The 15,144-nt window shown below is 51.4% G+C and overlaps 1 protein-coding gene across 5 annotated transcripts in view; it reads right to left on the bottom strand.

Moving 5' to 3' along the window:
• SUMF1 (sulfatase modifying factor 1) overlaps positions 1–15,144 on the bottom strand; it is an 89,158-nt gene that overhangs the window by 20,380 nt on the left and 53,634 nt on the right. For 4 of the 5 annotated variants that reach the window (XM_051831916.3, XM_051831915.3, XM_017350181.4 and 1 more), the window contains exon 8: positions 4,049–4,108. In XM_051831916.3, the coding sequence (XP_051687876.2) occupies positions 4,049–4,108 (60 nt within the window). Of the gene's footprint in view, positions 1–1,487; positions 1,710–4,048; positions 4,109–15,144 lie in introns of those variants that run through there. The other variant, XM_051831917.3, reaches the window with a different exon arrangement.

The raw sequence follows: 15,144 nt of genomic DNA, 5'->3' as shown, positions 1-15,144 counted from the left end.
ACTGGGTGGGCTCTAGAATGGTCAAGGACAAGAAGCAGGAAGCGTGGGTGGGTCAGAAGGGTGGAGTCGCATTACAGTCTGCTGGGCAGAGGGGCTGGGGCTTGACACAGATGCACCAGCAATAAGCAAACATTTGTTAAACTGCTCACCAGAAAGGGCAAACCCAGGACTCCTAAGCTCTTTGGCCTTGGGCAAAGGCTCTCTGAATCTGTTCCTTCACAGACAGAGTGGGTCTATAAAGGAATGACATTCAAACCCTTCTCTTCGTCTTTAAGTTAAGAAGTGGAGAACTGGACACTCTGTGACTGTAACTTTTACTAAACACAACATCCCAATCCCGAGGGCTAACTGGGCTCTCTCAGGCTACCCCGTTGGTTAGGCTGCTTCCTTCTAACACAACAAAAGCACAGTCAGCCTGAAAAGTTCACGCTGGACTGCAGGGACTCGTGGCAGCCTGGGCCAGCATCTGAACACGGACACAGCTTTGCTACATAACCAGGACCTCCCCTTGGTCCCCAGAGGTCCCCAGGACCTCTGCTGATACTACACAGGGCTGACATTACCAACGGTACCTGTCTGCATGCCACAAAGCCCAGGGTGGAGCAAGTCCGCTGAACCACTGGTACCTGCCCCCAGCATGGTGTTGAGAAGGATCCTGCAGCCCTAACGGGAGGGCACGAGACCCATGATACAGAAGAGACAGTGATCACTGCCATGGTTGAAAACCCTGGTCAATACAGGTACACAAAACGGTCTGGCAGAATACAATCTACGGGGTTTTTCGGAAAGCAGGATGAGTTGGCTCACAGATAGGATGACACTCAGGAACCTGCATCCCGTATCAGAGTTCCTGGGTTCAAGTCCCGGCTCCATTTCCAATCCAGCTTCCTGCTGATGCACACCCTGGGAGGCAGCAGGTGAGGGCTCAGTGCTTGGGTCTGTGACACCCAGAGTGAATTCCTGGTTCCTGGCTTCAGCCTGGCCCAGCCCTGGCTGCTGTGAGCACTTATGGGGTGAAACCAGTGGAAGGAAGATCTATCAAGTCACCTATCTACCTGTCTACATCTGCTTCTGTCTCTCCTCATCTCTCTACCCTTCAAACAAAATTTTTAAAAAATAAACCTTTTAAACAGAAAGCAGGATTAATGGTTTTTATTTTCATCTTTATTATTTACTTTCTAAATTTTCTGGAATGAAAACGTTTTGTTTCTGCAACAACAGAGAGTTGTTGATCTTCATTAGATCTTAGCAATCCCTGAGACCTCCCCCAAAACAAGGACGAAGAACTGAACTGTAGAAGCAGGTCTCACCACGGAAGTGAGCAAGGAGAGCAGTCAGCTCCCACCATTGCTCCATTCACTCAGCAAACATTTATTAACAGGCCGTTCATTTTAAATTCCAATAATGGGCACCTAATGGAGCACGTAATTAAAGAGGTAAATGGCCTGGTTATGAATGTCCTCGTTGCTCTTTTTTTCCAATTCTACTTTTAGCACCGAAAGTGGTTCTTAAGGACGTAAGGTCTTTGGGTGGCTGAAAAATGGGTCACACTGCTAATGAAGAACAGGGGGAGTGGAAAGTACCTGTTTTAGCCCTGTTTCATCAAAACGGCTAATTACTGCGTGAAACTGAGCTCAGGATCTGTGCTGAGAATGCAGCCCTGGGCTCATGAGCACTCCATTCCAGAAATGACGTCCAGCTGTGGGGTTCTGAAATCGAACGGGACAGCAATGTGGTTTTTCAAAAGGGGGTCTTGCAGTGATAAAAGGTAATCGTAGCTCACACAGTGGGAATCCAACAGCAGAACACAGATCCGCTGGTTTCCCATCCTCTGCTCCTGCCTCTGACACCAGACCAACAACTCGACCTGGTGGGAGGGGAGCACGTCCTCCAGGCTGCAGAGTGGACTAGGACTCCACGGGGATTAATCCCACAGCAGCAACGGACACAACGGATACCTTCGAATATTTACTACAGCAGCTGGTCTAGGAGCTTCTTGTGCACTGACTCACTGAAGCCTCCCAACAGTCCTGTGCAGAAGGCTGCTGTCAGAATCCGCATTGTGCACACGCAGGGTGTTCCCAGAGCCCCTGAGGTCACTGAGTTCACTGTGGGGGACGCAGGACTCCTGCCCCTGCCACCCCAGCCCAAGGCGACTCTGACCCGGACACTGCACTGCCTCATGGCCTCCCTTCCAAGACCATCTCCCCAGGCAACTGAACTTTGGACGGACTTCAACAGAACCATGACCTATCATCAGAATTCACTGCAGCCACACCAACCAGCCTGGCCCAGGACCAAAACTAAGGCATTGGGACCGGCACTGTGGCACGGCAGGTTAAAGCCCTTGCTTGCAGCCCCAGCATCCCATATGGGTGTCAGTTCAAGTCCCAGCTGCTCCATTTCTGATCCAGCTCTCTGCTTTGGCCTTGGAAAGCAATAGAAGATGGCCCAAGTACTTGGGCCCCTGCACCCATGTAGGAGACCTGGAGGAAGCTCCTGGCTCCTGGCTTCGGATCAGCACAGCTCTGGCTGTTGCAGCCAACTGGGGAGTGAACCATCGGATGAAGACACCGCTCTCTCTCTCTGTGTAACTCTTTCAAATAAATAAATATTTTTTAAAAAAGTAATAGGTAATAAGCCAAAAGAAAGAAAATAAAGTGTTAGAAGTTACTTAGGCCAAAAGAAGACAGTATCAGAGAAAAGAACAGACCAAACAGGAAAACTAAAACCAAAACAGGAAGGTGACACACTTAAACTCAACCATGTCAATAATTACATTAAATATAAATTATCTACATATTCATTGAAAAGGCAGAGATTATGTCAATAAATTCAAATATTCAGACAAAATGGACAAAAAGACACAAATGATCAGAGCTTATTCAAGAAGAAACAGATAACCTGTATAGTCTTACATCTATTCAATACATTAAATTATAGTTATAGCTTCAGGCTCAAATGCCACTACCAGGAAATTCTGTCAAACATTTCAGGAAGAAATAATGCTAATTTTATGTGAGCTTTTGCAGAAAACGGATGGTGAGGCAATGTTTCCCAACCCAGTGTATGAAGACAGCAATACTGATACCAAATGTAGAAAAAGATATTCTAAGAAAAGAAAGAGACCAACACAGATGCAACAATGCTCAGCATTTCAGCAAATCAACTTCAAAGTATACAAAATGGTGTAACACATCATGACTAAGTGGTACATATTGCAGAAAGGCAAGGATGGTTTAATATTTGAAAATAAATCAGTGTAACTAACTCACCATGCTAACAAACTGAAAAAGAAAACCTCTTCATCATCTCAACCAATCCAGAGAAAAATTCTAACAAAATCCATGTCTACTGCTGATAAAAAAAAAACTCCTTAAAAACTAGGAACAGAAGGAGCTTCCTCAAGCTGACAAAAGCATCTACGGAAAAGTGACAGCTAATCTAACTATGAAAAACCAGATAAATGTTTATCCCCGAAGATCAAGAATGAAGTACAAGGTACCCCTCCTACTCGAGGAATCCTGGAGTTTCTAGCCAATGCCACACAGCAAGAAAAATATCACAAAACACATTCCGATTAAAGAAGAAGTGAAGTTGTCTATATTCACAAATCATGATTTCTCATGAAGAAAATGTGACAGAATCTACAAAAACATTACTAGAGATAGTATGAGGAGGCTTCCAGAAATCCGTGGATAATGCACATTATCTTGTAATTCCACTTTTCATGAGATTTTTTGAGGTGCTTTGTAGGTAAGCTTAACAAGGCTAGAGGAAACGAGATGAACACAAACGTGGTACAGGGCTCTCAGATGAAGTAACTGACATGAGGAAAAGGGACAACGCTGGTCTCGCAGGGACACGAGTCCGCAGCTGCAGCGTGGAGCTGTGGGTCATGCACAACCTCTGCTTCGCCTGCCGCGCACCCGTGCTATGAGCCGTTCCCAGATTGCCCACCATTCTCTGGTTTGGAAGGTGACCAGTGGATCTCAGCATAAGTGAAGGGGACCCTCTGGGAACACACGAGGGGAGGGACGGCACTGACCTTATGGCACATGTAGGATCCACCTTTCTTCACCCGGTCCTTCCCCGAAGGGGGTCCTTTCTACGGATGGAGAGAAAAAAACACCGTCAGTCCAGGGTACGCGGCTGCCTCTCACACCATGGTCCTCACCAGCCTCCTCTGCTGCTCTGAACTCTCCACACCCACTGCTGCCCCAGGACCTCAAACAGGCTCCTCACACCTCCCCGCCGGTCCAGGTCCCCAGATGCCCTCCTGCCCTTTCTCATCACACCCCCTCCCTTCCCTTGGTGGAGTCTTAAGACCACCGGAAGCGATCCAGGTGCAGCCCCCACAGCACCTCCTCCTGGCAGCGTCTCTGGCCTCATTGCACCCCCTACAAATTCAGCCTGCACTGTGACTGCCCTCACCCAGCCTCATTATAGGTTTTTGTAGGGTTAGTAAACTCTTTGCTGATTGATTGAAAGGATTTTCCTTTTATCTTTAAAAAGAACAAATGGGGTAAGATTTATTGGGGACTTAATTTACAAACAATAAAAAATAACCTTTTTTTTTTTTAGAAAGTAATCGTTACATTGATGGTTTCCTTTCTGTACTAACAGCGACTGTATTTACAGGCGACAAAGCATGGATATACACACACTGATCAAATCAGGCGTATCCCAGCATTCCTCCTTGTTTATTGTTTTAAACTTTATTTATTTATTTATTTGAATGACAGAGTTACAGAGAGGTAGAGACGAAGAGAGAGGTCTTCCATCCGATGGTTCACTGCTGCAACAGCCAGAGCTGAGCCAATCCAAAGCCAGGAGCCAGGAGCTTCCTCAGGGTCCCCCACACAGGTGCAGAGGCCCAAGGACTTGGGCCATCTTCTACTGCTATCCCAGGCCATAGGAGAGAGCAGATCAGAAGAGGAGCAGCCGGGACTAGAACTGGCACCCATATGGGATACCGGCGTTTCAGGCCAGGGCTTTAACCCGCTGAGCCACAGTGCCGGCTCCTCCCCCTTCTTTGACATCACTTTATGGCTGCAGCCCTGGAGCACCTTTCTCCTATTTGCTCACAAAATACATAATAGAATACCCACAATGTAACACTAGGAGCTAATTGATGTTTAATGCACAGCTTGGATAAGTTTTGACAAATAAATACAGTGATAGAATATGGCTTATCTAACTCCTTTAACCAAAACTTTTCTGTAGTGCCTACTCTGAACCAGGCCTGGCTGGGAGCACCTGCAAGGATGGGCTCCTGTGCTCCCCACACAACCCCAGGGCCATGGGTCACAAGTGGCAGAAGAGGCCTTCTGAGAGTACAGTTTGAAAACCTGCTACGGGGTCCCAAATCCCCTTGGGCTCTCCAGGCTCCAGGCTCTGCAGCACTCCACCTGCTTCCAGAGACCAGCAGGGCAGAAAACGACTGTACAAAGAAGGAAGGTGACGCTCACTGTGATGAGAATTAAGAGCCAGACACAGCCAGGCAAAAGGTACGACTGTGTTTCTATGGAGGGCTGAACTGTAAATCAACATGCTGAAGCTCGGCTGCCAGGACCAGAGCCTGACATCAGGCAAGTGCACGCAGACATCTGAAGGTACCAGGAAGCTCCTCCATGCCAGAGCCACACCAGAGCCACACCACACCGGGGCCACGCCAGGGCAGCCTGAGGGTGGGAGTCTGTGCTTCTCATTCATGCAGACAACCCATCACACAGATGTCTGCTCTTTGTTTACGGAAAACAAAAGGCGCCTGGACAACCCTCACCCCTCCACACACAGAAACCCTGGTTTTCCCATTTCTTGTCAGTCACCTCCTGGCCAGGGCCCTGGCCCAAATGGCAGAAGCTGAAAGAACCGAGTGTTCCCTGAGCACGGCTTAACACTGCCTTTCAAATGGCAACTGCGTGGGCAGAAGCGCGTCATTCCTTCAAAGCACTTCCAGATGCTCAAAGGTGTCATAGGCAACGCCACTGCCTAGCCTTCCTTCCTCTGCGTGGCTCCGGCAGTTCCACTGAAAGACCTCAAATGCTTAATGTTACATCACCAACTCTACCAACCGTAAAGGGTCAACTGGAACATGCGAAAGCAACACGTGCAATCAAAAGGCGACTACAGCTCAGCTTTCCCCCCCGAGGCACGGAGAACCTAAAGCTGCGGCGTGAGAGCCTGCTGCGTGAGTTTATGACTCCACACGGAGTAAGCGCTTCACCAGGAAGGCACGGCAGCAGAATCGAGAGCAGTGACGACCGGGCAGCTGCTCCGTGTCAGAGCCACCCTCGCCTAGGTTCTCCAGCTGCTGTGTCTCGACGGCCCACATGACAGTTAAAATTCTGAGCCAACTCTCTCACAGGATCTCCCAGCAAACAAGACTCAATTCTTGGGCCGGCATTGTGGCGCAGCAGGTTAAGCCACCACCTGCAGTGCTGGCACCCCAAACGGGCGACAGTTCAAGTCCTGGCTGCTCCAATTCCAACTCGGCTCCCTGCTAATGCACCTGGGAAGGCAGTGGGACATGGCCCAAGTGCTTCAGCCCCTGCACCCACATGGGTAACCCTGATGAAACTCCTGGCTCCTGGCTTCAGGCTAGCTCAGGCCTGGCCTTTGCAGCCATTTGGGAAGTGAACTATTTCTGTCTCTCCCTCCCTCCCTCCCTTCTATAACTCTGACTTTCAAATAAATAAAATAAACCTCATAAAGAAGAATTCTTTTGTTGAGAAGAACATCTAAGAATGAGAGGGAGCTGATGTGCCCATGGGAAGGGATGCCCTGGGCCAGCCAGCAGCAGGCGTGGCACCTGAGCACGAGGGACTCATCAGATGCCTCCCACTCTGACACAGGGCAGCGAGAGGGCTGAGTCCTCCCTCTAGGGGGCTGCCTGGCCAGCTCTCGCAAATCTAGAAAACAACGCGAAGCCGCCACGGTGCTGAAAACCAGGAAGATTACTAGGAGGGGTGAACGGCGCCCTCAGACTTCCCCTTCACTCAGAGCCCCAGGGTGCAGCCTGATTTGGAGACAGGGGCTTTGCAGACTCGTAACTCTCATAATGAAGGTTAGGACACATCTGAGGACAGCAGGTCCTCAACCCAATGACTGGCGTCCTTTGGAGAGGAGGAGAGGCCACAGCCACGTGCCAAGGAAAGCCAAGGAGTCCCAGAGCCCCTGAAGCCAGGAGAGGAGCGGAAAGACCTCCCTCGGAGATTCAGCCCAGCCGGCTCCTGGGACTGCTGGCCCCCTGGTCTACACGCTACTGGGGCCATCAAGACAGTTTGCTAGGGAGGTTGCAGCGAACCACTCCAGCAGGCGAGGACACCTGCCTTCTATGTGTGAAAGAGAAGAGCAGCACATCAAAGTGAATGCTCTGTCAGTGCCTTCAGCAACCACGGGCACACGCCCACACCACGCGTGGGCCAGCCTGGCGTGCGAGCCTGCGGGAGGGCGCATGTCCCAGGGCCAGCGACAAGGACACACACTCCTGTGCGTTCCTTCACTCCAGTGTACTGGCAAGGTGGCCACAGAAGGGTCCAAGAAGGGGACAAATCCCCACCACCCAGCAGTCGACAAGTGCTATCACTGACCGTGCTGCCGAACGAGATCCGCGGCTGGAACCATAAGCACCCACCGCAAGAATGAGGCTGTGCATGTTTTTGTATGAAAACAACAGCAGCTGCATTTTTTTTAAGGTTCACTTAATTATTTGAAAGAGTTACACAGAGAGAGAGAAGGAGAGGCAGAGAGAGAGAGGTCTTCCATCTGCTGGTTCACTCCCCAATTGGCCACAACAACCAGAGCTGCACCAGTCTGAAGCCAGGAGCCAGGAGCTTCTTCTGGGTCTCCCATGTGGGTGCGGGGGCCCAAGAAGTTGGGCCATCTTCCACTGCTTTCCCAGGTCACAGCAGAGAACTGGATGGGAACTGGAGCAGCTGGGCCTCGAACTGGCGCCCATATGGGATGCCAGCACTGCAAGCAGCCGCCTAACCCATTACACCACAGCGCCGGCCCCAGCACCTGCATTTATTTGACTTTCTTATATAAGAAACACTCAGGGAAATAGGAGAGTTAGTTAGGAGGGAATGAGCCACAAAGAGGAATTCCACACAATTACAGCAGTAAAAAATAACATCCCTGAGAACACCACTGTATATTTAACTCAAAAAAAAAAAAAAAAATCGAGGCATTGAGTACCAATGGCTGCTAGTCACTGCGTGACATGCTGTGACAGATGGGGGGGACAGGCAGGGCCTGCTTAACTACTGGTCAATCTTACTGTCAATCTCACTATAAATAATACCATCTTATCAGCAATCACTACCCCAAGAGCCAGGCAAAACGTGCCTCTGTACTCTCACGTCCCCTACCTCTGATTCAGCTCCAAACTGCAGGAAATACAGGGGTCAGAAGAACACTAAAGTCACACAATGTCGATGCAATGACCAAAACAACGTGGGAAAATTCTTAAAATAACCGAGGGGTTGCAAGGAGCAAGTTTTTCACAGCAAATCAGCAAAGGGTGACAGCAGAAGGGGCCCATCAGCCGCCAGACTCAAAGCACTCATGGGAGAGTAGGAGAGGCAACCCCGCGTGCTGTGACAGCCTCTGTCCTGCACTGTCCCCATGCATGTCTGCCCAGCAACAGTCGTGGCAGATGACCGAGGCCAGACCTGTTTCCTGGGCAGGCTGTGAATGTCACAGGCTGGCGTGTGTACTAGAAACCCCTTCACGCGACTGGGACTTTCCCAGCTCAGGATTGGTCAGCTGTGGCACAGACCCACTGCGTGTTCCCACAGAGTGTAGGGACAGAGGCAAGCAATGTGAACTTGAACTTGTGTTCCCTGCTGCACTGAGAATGGTAAGATTGGCTGACTCCCATACAGGAGTTTTGGTCTTCTGCCAGATCCACAAAACAGCAGCAGTCGGGGCCGGTGCTGTAGCATAGCAGGTAAAGCCACCACCTGCAGTGCTGGCATCCCATATGGGCGCTGGTTCGTGTCTCGGCTGCTCCACTTCCAATCCAGCTCTCTGCTGTGGCCTGGGCGGGCAGTGGAGGATGGCCCAAGTCCTTGGGCCCCTGCACCCACTTGGGAGACCCAGAAAGAGGGTCCTGGCTTTGGATGGACGCAGCTCTGGCTGTTGTGGCCAGTTGGAGAGTGAACCAGCAGATGGAAGACCTCTCTCTCTCTCTCTCTCTCTCTCTGCCTCTCTCTCTCTTTGTGTAACTCTTTCAAATAAATAAACAAATCTTAAAAAAAAAAAAAAAAGTAGCAGTGAACTCATCAGCTCATGAGCAGGGAGGATCTTGGGTCCTTGTAGTCTTGACAAAGACCAATCAACCCCACAGAGTATTACTGCTAGATATATTAAAGTTAGACAAGTGAAAAATTCAATACCCTTATCGCTTTAAATCATCTTGGGTTTTTTCCAAGGAATTCAGAGGGGAGAAAAGCAGTCATGGATGCTTCCCCTGTGTTTGCCTAGCCGCCCTGCCTAGTGCTCGCCAGCCCAGACTGTGCAGCCACGCTACCATCCTTCCAGGAGGGACAAACAACCCAGGGTCTCCAAGATCATGGCAGAACCACTAACAGACTCGCTGGCTTTCTTTATCTAGAATGACTTTATCTTTCCATTAAAAACACTAAACTTTTATATGACGTCACTGTAGACTCACAGGAAATGCTAACAAGTAATAGAGATGTCCCATACCCAGATTCCCCCAGGACCAACCTCTTCCAAAACCATAGCACTGTCTCCCTGGTGGGAGCTGACCGTCCCCCCCAGGTGACCCCCGTGTTGTCTCTCCACGGTCACAGCCACGTCCTTCCTACCCCCAACCCCTGGCCAGCACCTGCCTGGGCTCCACTTCTGTACTGTGCTGTTTTAAGAATGGTGTGTCAGTTTAAGTGTGATCATAGAGACATGACCTTTGTCCCCCAGCAGAGTCCTCTCAGGAGTCGCCTGGCCCACTGCACACGGCAGCCTGCTGCTTGTCACCACCGAGGCACAGCCACGGCACACGGCACAGATGTGCTGGTCTGTTAGACACTCAGCCCCAGAAGGACATCTCAGCAGGTTGCAGCTCTTGCCTATCAAGAACAAAGTGGCTGCAGTGCCTTTGCACCTGCTGTTTCGGGATGAGCATGAGTCTGCATCCCCAAGGAGGTGCAGCTTGGGCTCACAGAATGGCTGGATGTTCAGCTTTTTGTTCCAACTTAATGTTTTAGTTAGTATTTTTTGAGATAACCTATTTTTGATTTACATTATAGTCAAAGGCTATTAACAAGTTCAACAAATAAAAAGTAAAAACACCAATTAACTGCCAAACTGCTTTTCAGAGTGGCTGTAGCAAGCTACATCACCATGCAACACATAGGTGACCCACTTTCTCTGCATCCTAGCCAGCCACCGTTGTTCAGTGTAGCCATTCTGACACATGTGTGATCTGCTTCTCCACCAAAGGCTAATGGCAGTGAGCATCTTTTGTGTGCTGACAAGCCATCTGCATGTCCTCTAAACTCTCAAGTCTCTTCCTGTTCTAAATGGACTGCTGGGCTTTTACCGAGGAGTGCTGAGCAATTTTTTTATATATATATTTTAGGGATGGCAATCAAGAGATGGCTTGCAAATATTTTCCTCCACTCTGCAGCTTGTGTTCATATCCTAAAATATTGGGGGTGGGGAGGCACGGAGGGAGGGCAGGTGACAGCGAGGAGCATCATGCCCGTGTCAAGGAGAATAAATAGTGAGGCCTAGAGGAATGAAGTAAATGCCCCGGTCTGGCAAGGGGTGAGGGCCAGGGCCAGGAGTCTCAGTGCACCACACCACGGCTCCTGCAGGCTTACCGGACCTCCGCCAGAGCAGACTGGCTGTCAGCCAGACCCGCAGCTCCTCTATCCAAGGTGTACACAAGAAAAACAAAGCCAAGTTCCCAAAAGTCACTCTTTGCACCCAACGGCAAACACGACAGAGGACTAGAAGTGTGGGCAGCTGAAAGCGCGACTTTAAACAGATTTCTGGGTTATGGGCAATTTTCATTATTCCTAAGACAAGGACAAGCCAACAAGGGAGCTCCAATTAGCTTTGGTTATTGCATAAAGTAAGGAAAAGGAAGGTGACACCCAAAGAAAGGTCAACAAAGAACTGGAGAGCAAAAGGGAAGGAATAGCACATTTCACAGGCAAAGCAAATTAGCAGCTCCCACGGATGTCCTCCGCAAAGCCAGCATGCCCACCGCGGTGCAACGAATGAAAACAGTCCTTTTCTCCACACTGCGTCCACCCACGCGAGGGTGAACAGGCAGAGAATTCTCACAACTGGTTCAACTGGCTCACGCCACAGTGGCTCCCACCTCCCAGTGAAATGTTCCCTTTCACAGCCCAAGGAGCATGCTGACAACACTTGCATCTATAGAAACACAGCAAACCGGGCACGCAAGCTACCGACTCCAGCTAATGACAAAACGGCAACCAAACAAGTAACAGTGGCAAAGATCCACGGAGCACCTGTTGTAACTCAGCACTGCTTTTTACTGTTCAGTCTTTAAAACTTCCCGAGTGGGCTCTGTTACTGGTACAAGAATCACACAATTTATTGTCCAAACAAGGACATTTTGGGGAGTGAGAGGGCAGGCTGCTAACTGCCAGGTTCAGGCGTGAACCAAGAATCTCCGCACACCTGGCCGTCAGCCCATTTCACAAACAGGGAACAAAGGACAGACAAGTCAAACAGCCCCTGCCTGGTGTCTCCGAGCCAGTGGGCAGGCGAGCCAGGTCTCAAACCCGGCTCCAGACCCATCCTCAGCCACCAGCCACATCTGCTGTGACCTCACTCATAGGTATTCGACTTTTAAAATAAGCTATTCCACTGTTCCAACTTGAGGTGTACAATCTTTCTGTACCTTACAAGCTCCTCTCAAGAAAATGGCAAAAATCTGAACAGAAATGAGGGTCAGGAGTTCATACTCTTCTTCTTTTTTTTTTTTAAAGACAGCCATTAGCTTTTTTAAAAAAAGTTTATTTATTTTTATCCACTTGAAAGTAGAGTGACAGAAAGAGACAGATGGGGGGAGAGAGAGATTGATTTTCCTGTTACTTGCTCACTCCCCAAATGCACACAACATCCAGGGCTGGGCCAGGCCAAAGCCAGGAGCCCAGAACCCCTTCGGAACCAAGTACTTGAGCCATCACGTGCCTCCCAGGTTGCATTAGCAGAGATGCAAGATGGCACGTGCCTCCCAGGTAGCTGCCTCATGTGCTGGGCCCCAACACCACTGCCAGCAGCTTTCTGGTGGGCTTAGACGTGCACCTTCTCAGGTGTGCTTTTCCCAGGCTTTCCCTCAGTCTGGGATATACACGCACAGAGAGCAGCGAGCCTGCGTCTCGGACGACCGCACTGGGGTGCGCACCGCAGGCCCGTGTGCTTTCTGCGGCTCAGGCACCCCCGCCAGGTTTGTGCCTCTCAGCCTCACCGGTGGGGGCGGCTGCTCCATTTCAGGAGTGAGTTGGCAGTTTCACTTTCTCCTGGGTAGGACTGGAACAGTTCGCAGAAACCTCCAAGCAAACCTCACGTCTCAGAGGCAAAGCGCCCATCAGGCATACGACACTGACTTCTCACTACAGGTCCCGCACCCTGCACTGGACCGGAGCTTGGCGCGTCAGCAGCCCGACTGCGGTGGGTGCACTGCTGAAGGCAGCATGCACCGGTGCGTCTGACCCTGCGCCTGTCTTGAGTCCCTCAGTGCCATCTACTGGCCCTGGCCTTGGCTGCCCCCAAGAGCCCTGCAGGGCTCACTCCGTCACAAAGGGTGTCCCCCAGGTATGCTGCAAGAGCGTCCTCTCCCCTTGTCCCACACATCCCTGTCCCCCAGCTGTGGCCTCTGTCCCAGCCTCCCCACACGGAGCTGTCAAACCCTTCAGAATCTGCAGGGTCTTTCTCTTGTAGGCCAAGGAGAAGCAGACAGGACAGGAGCCAGGATTCGAGGGCTGCACTACCTATACCACCCCTCACTGGACACTAACGCCAATCACCAATTCTCTAATCAACCATGCTCAGGTCATGACCCCGCCACAAAAAACGCTAAATCCGCAGAGAGCATCCAGGCCGGTGCCCCAACTCCACACCCTGGCCTCGGGCTCTTTCCCACCGGGCTTTGCCTGCGCTACAGCCTTTATGCAAACTGCTAATCACAAGTGCCTCCCCGAGTTCTGTGAGCACACCATCTCACCTGAACCCCAGGATCTGGAGCTGGCCAGGCACAAGGGTGGGTGGCCTGGGCACCTCTGCAGAGCTGGTGTCTGTACTGAGCCCCGCAGGACCAGTCCTCCACCTGTGCGGTCTGCGCCCACTCTAGGAGTCGGTGCCAGAGCTGAACTGAGTTGCAGAACACCCAACTGGTACTGGAGATCCAGGGAAGGGGTGCAGAAAAAACCCAGACTTGGTGTCAGAAACAATGAACTACGCTACAGTCACACCCCATGACAAGTCACACAGGCACTCACCTCTCCGCTAGGGGGCGGGCCCTGGCAGCCTGGCCTCTGCCCTGTTCTCAGCCTCTGCACGGAGCCCGCCGGGGTCTGAGGCTGGGAATGTCAGCAGGGAGGTGTCCGCTCAGCAGATGCCGCCCTGCATCGAACGTCCTAGGGGCTGGCTCCTGGCTGCAGGGCCCGCTCGGCAAAGGAGTGGGGAGGACGTGAGAAGGTGGGAGCAGCTCCTCCACAATTCACCAGCAGAAAAGCACAAAACAGAGAGCCTTAACCTGAAGACAGACGCAGCAGAAAGCACCTAGGACAAGCCCAGGACGGAGTCAGCGCCAGGGAGCCACTGCACAGGTCGGGAGCCTGGACAGCCAGCTCCGCCCAGGCCTGGCTCTGTCCCCTCACTCAGGACCCGCGTGCCCTCAGCTCAGAGACCTGGTGAGGTCCCTCGTGCACCAGCACTGCAGGAGCCGGTGGACACTCCCCACACACTCCCACCGCACGCCTTTCCCAGCCCAAACTGCTGAGCCCCCCAGGGGAGCTTGCCCTGTGCTCTGGCTGAGAAGTCAAATCAATGACCACAGTCTCCTTCCGGGGGCCTCTGCACTCCAACAGCCACCCCCCAACACAGGCCCCAGACTGGGGACGCCTAACAAGTACAGGTTCTAAGAACGGAGAAATCAATCGTGGCTTTTCAATACAAGGCTAGGAAGCACGGAGGTGCTAAAGCAGTCGATTCAAACCCAGAAGAAACACCTAACTCGTCTGGTTCCTCCAGCAAAGGAGTGGCTTTCTCATCACCTCCTAATAACGGCATCCTGCATGACGGGATTTTTCCTCCTTCAATTATGCAGGTGCTTCTTTAACTTCAGAGAGCTTAACAAGGGAACGCACAAGAGAAAGGAGCATTCAGCTCCAGCCAGTGCCAGGTGGGTGAGTTTGAGAGAACAGAGCAAGCAGCTCACTTCATGCTAAGGGCGCGTGGACGCAGCAGCAGTACAGTAAACAGGTGACTCCCAGGTGAAGGGGAGGCAGCGACACTCCGGGGCACACACAGCTCAGCTGCTGGAAGACCTGCGGCACACTCCACCACATCCGCGTCTCAACAGCTGCAAAACTGCCCCGCCCTGCAGCCCTTAAAGTGAGAAAATGGACGTGCTGAGTCTACTAAGGATTTCTCACGTTCTCCTACCCTCAGAGCCTTCTGAGTTCTCCCCTGGCAATCCAGTGTGGGAGAATACTACTAGCTTACCATGAAACCACACTGTACCTTCACCATTATTTTAAAGAACTACTTGACGACTTGGGTGATTTCACTGGGGTACTGCGCAAGCCCAGCTCTGTCTGCTCAGCGGCAGCGTTGACTGCCTGTCCTGACCACTCGCCCACAGCAATGTCCCTGATAGCCGCATGTGACCCGGGGGCTCCCCTCTGTTCTCCCCGCACTCCTGAAAAGGAGAACACGAGTCTCCATGGAGTTGGTTTCAGAGTGAGGTGCAATCTCACGGCTGCCTGGCTTATTCCATTTAAACATTCATGACATAAAGCACAGTAGGCGTGACACGTTCCCAGCCACCACGTGCATTCCTCCCTAAAACAAGGAGACACGTGGCTGTTCTCGCACACCTGTGCACCTGGTGTGTCTGCCGCGAGCTCTGTG

Source organism: Oryctolagus cuniculus, chromosome 10 (assembly GCF_051225735.1).
Source record: "Oryctolagus cuniculus isolate XC-2025 breed Fujian yellow rabbit chromosome 10, ASM5122573v1, whole genome shotgun sequence".
In the NCBI taxonomy this organism is placed as follows: domain Eukaryota; kingdom Metazoa; phylum Chordata; class Mammalia; order Lagomorpha; family Leporidae; genus Oryctolagus; species Oryctolagus cuniculus.
The sequence above is the reverse complement of the archived record's forward strand: the minus strand, read 5'-3'. Positions and strand labels throughout refer to the sequence as shown.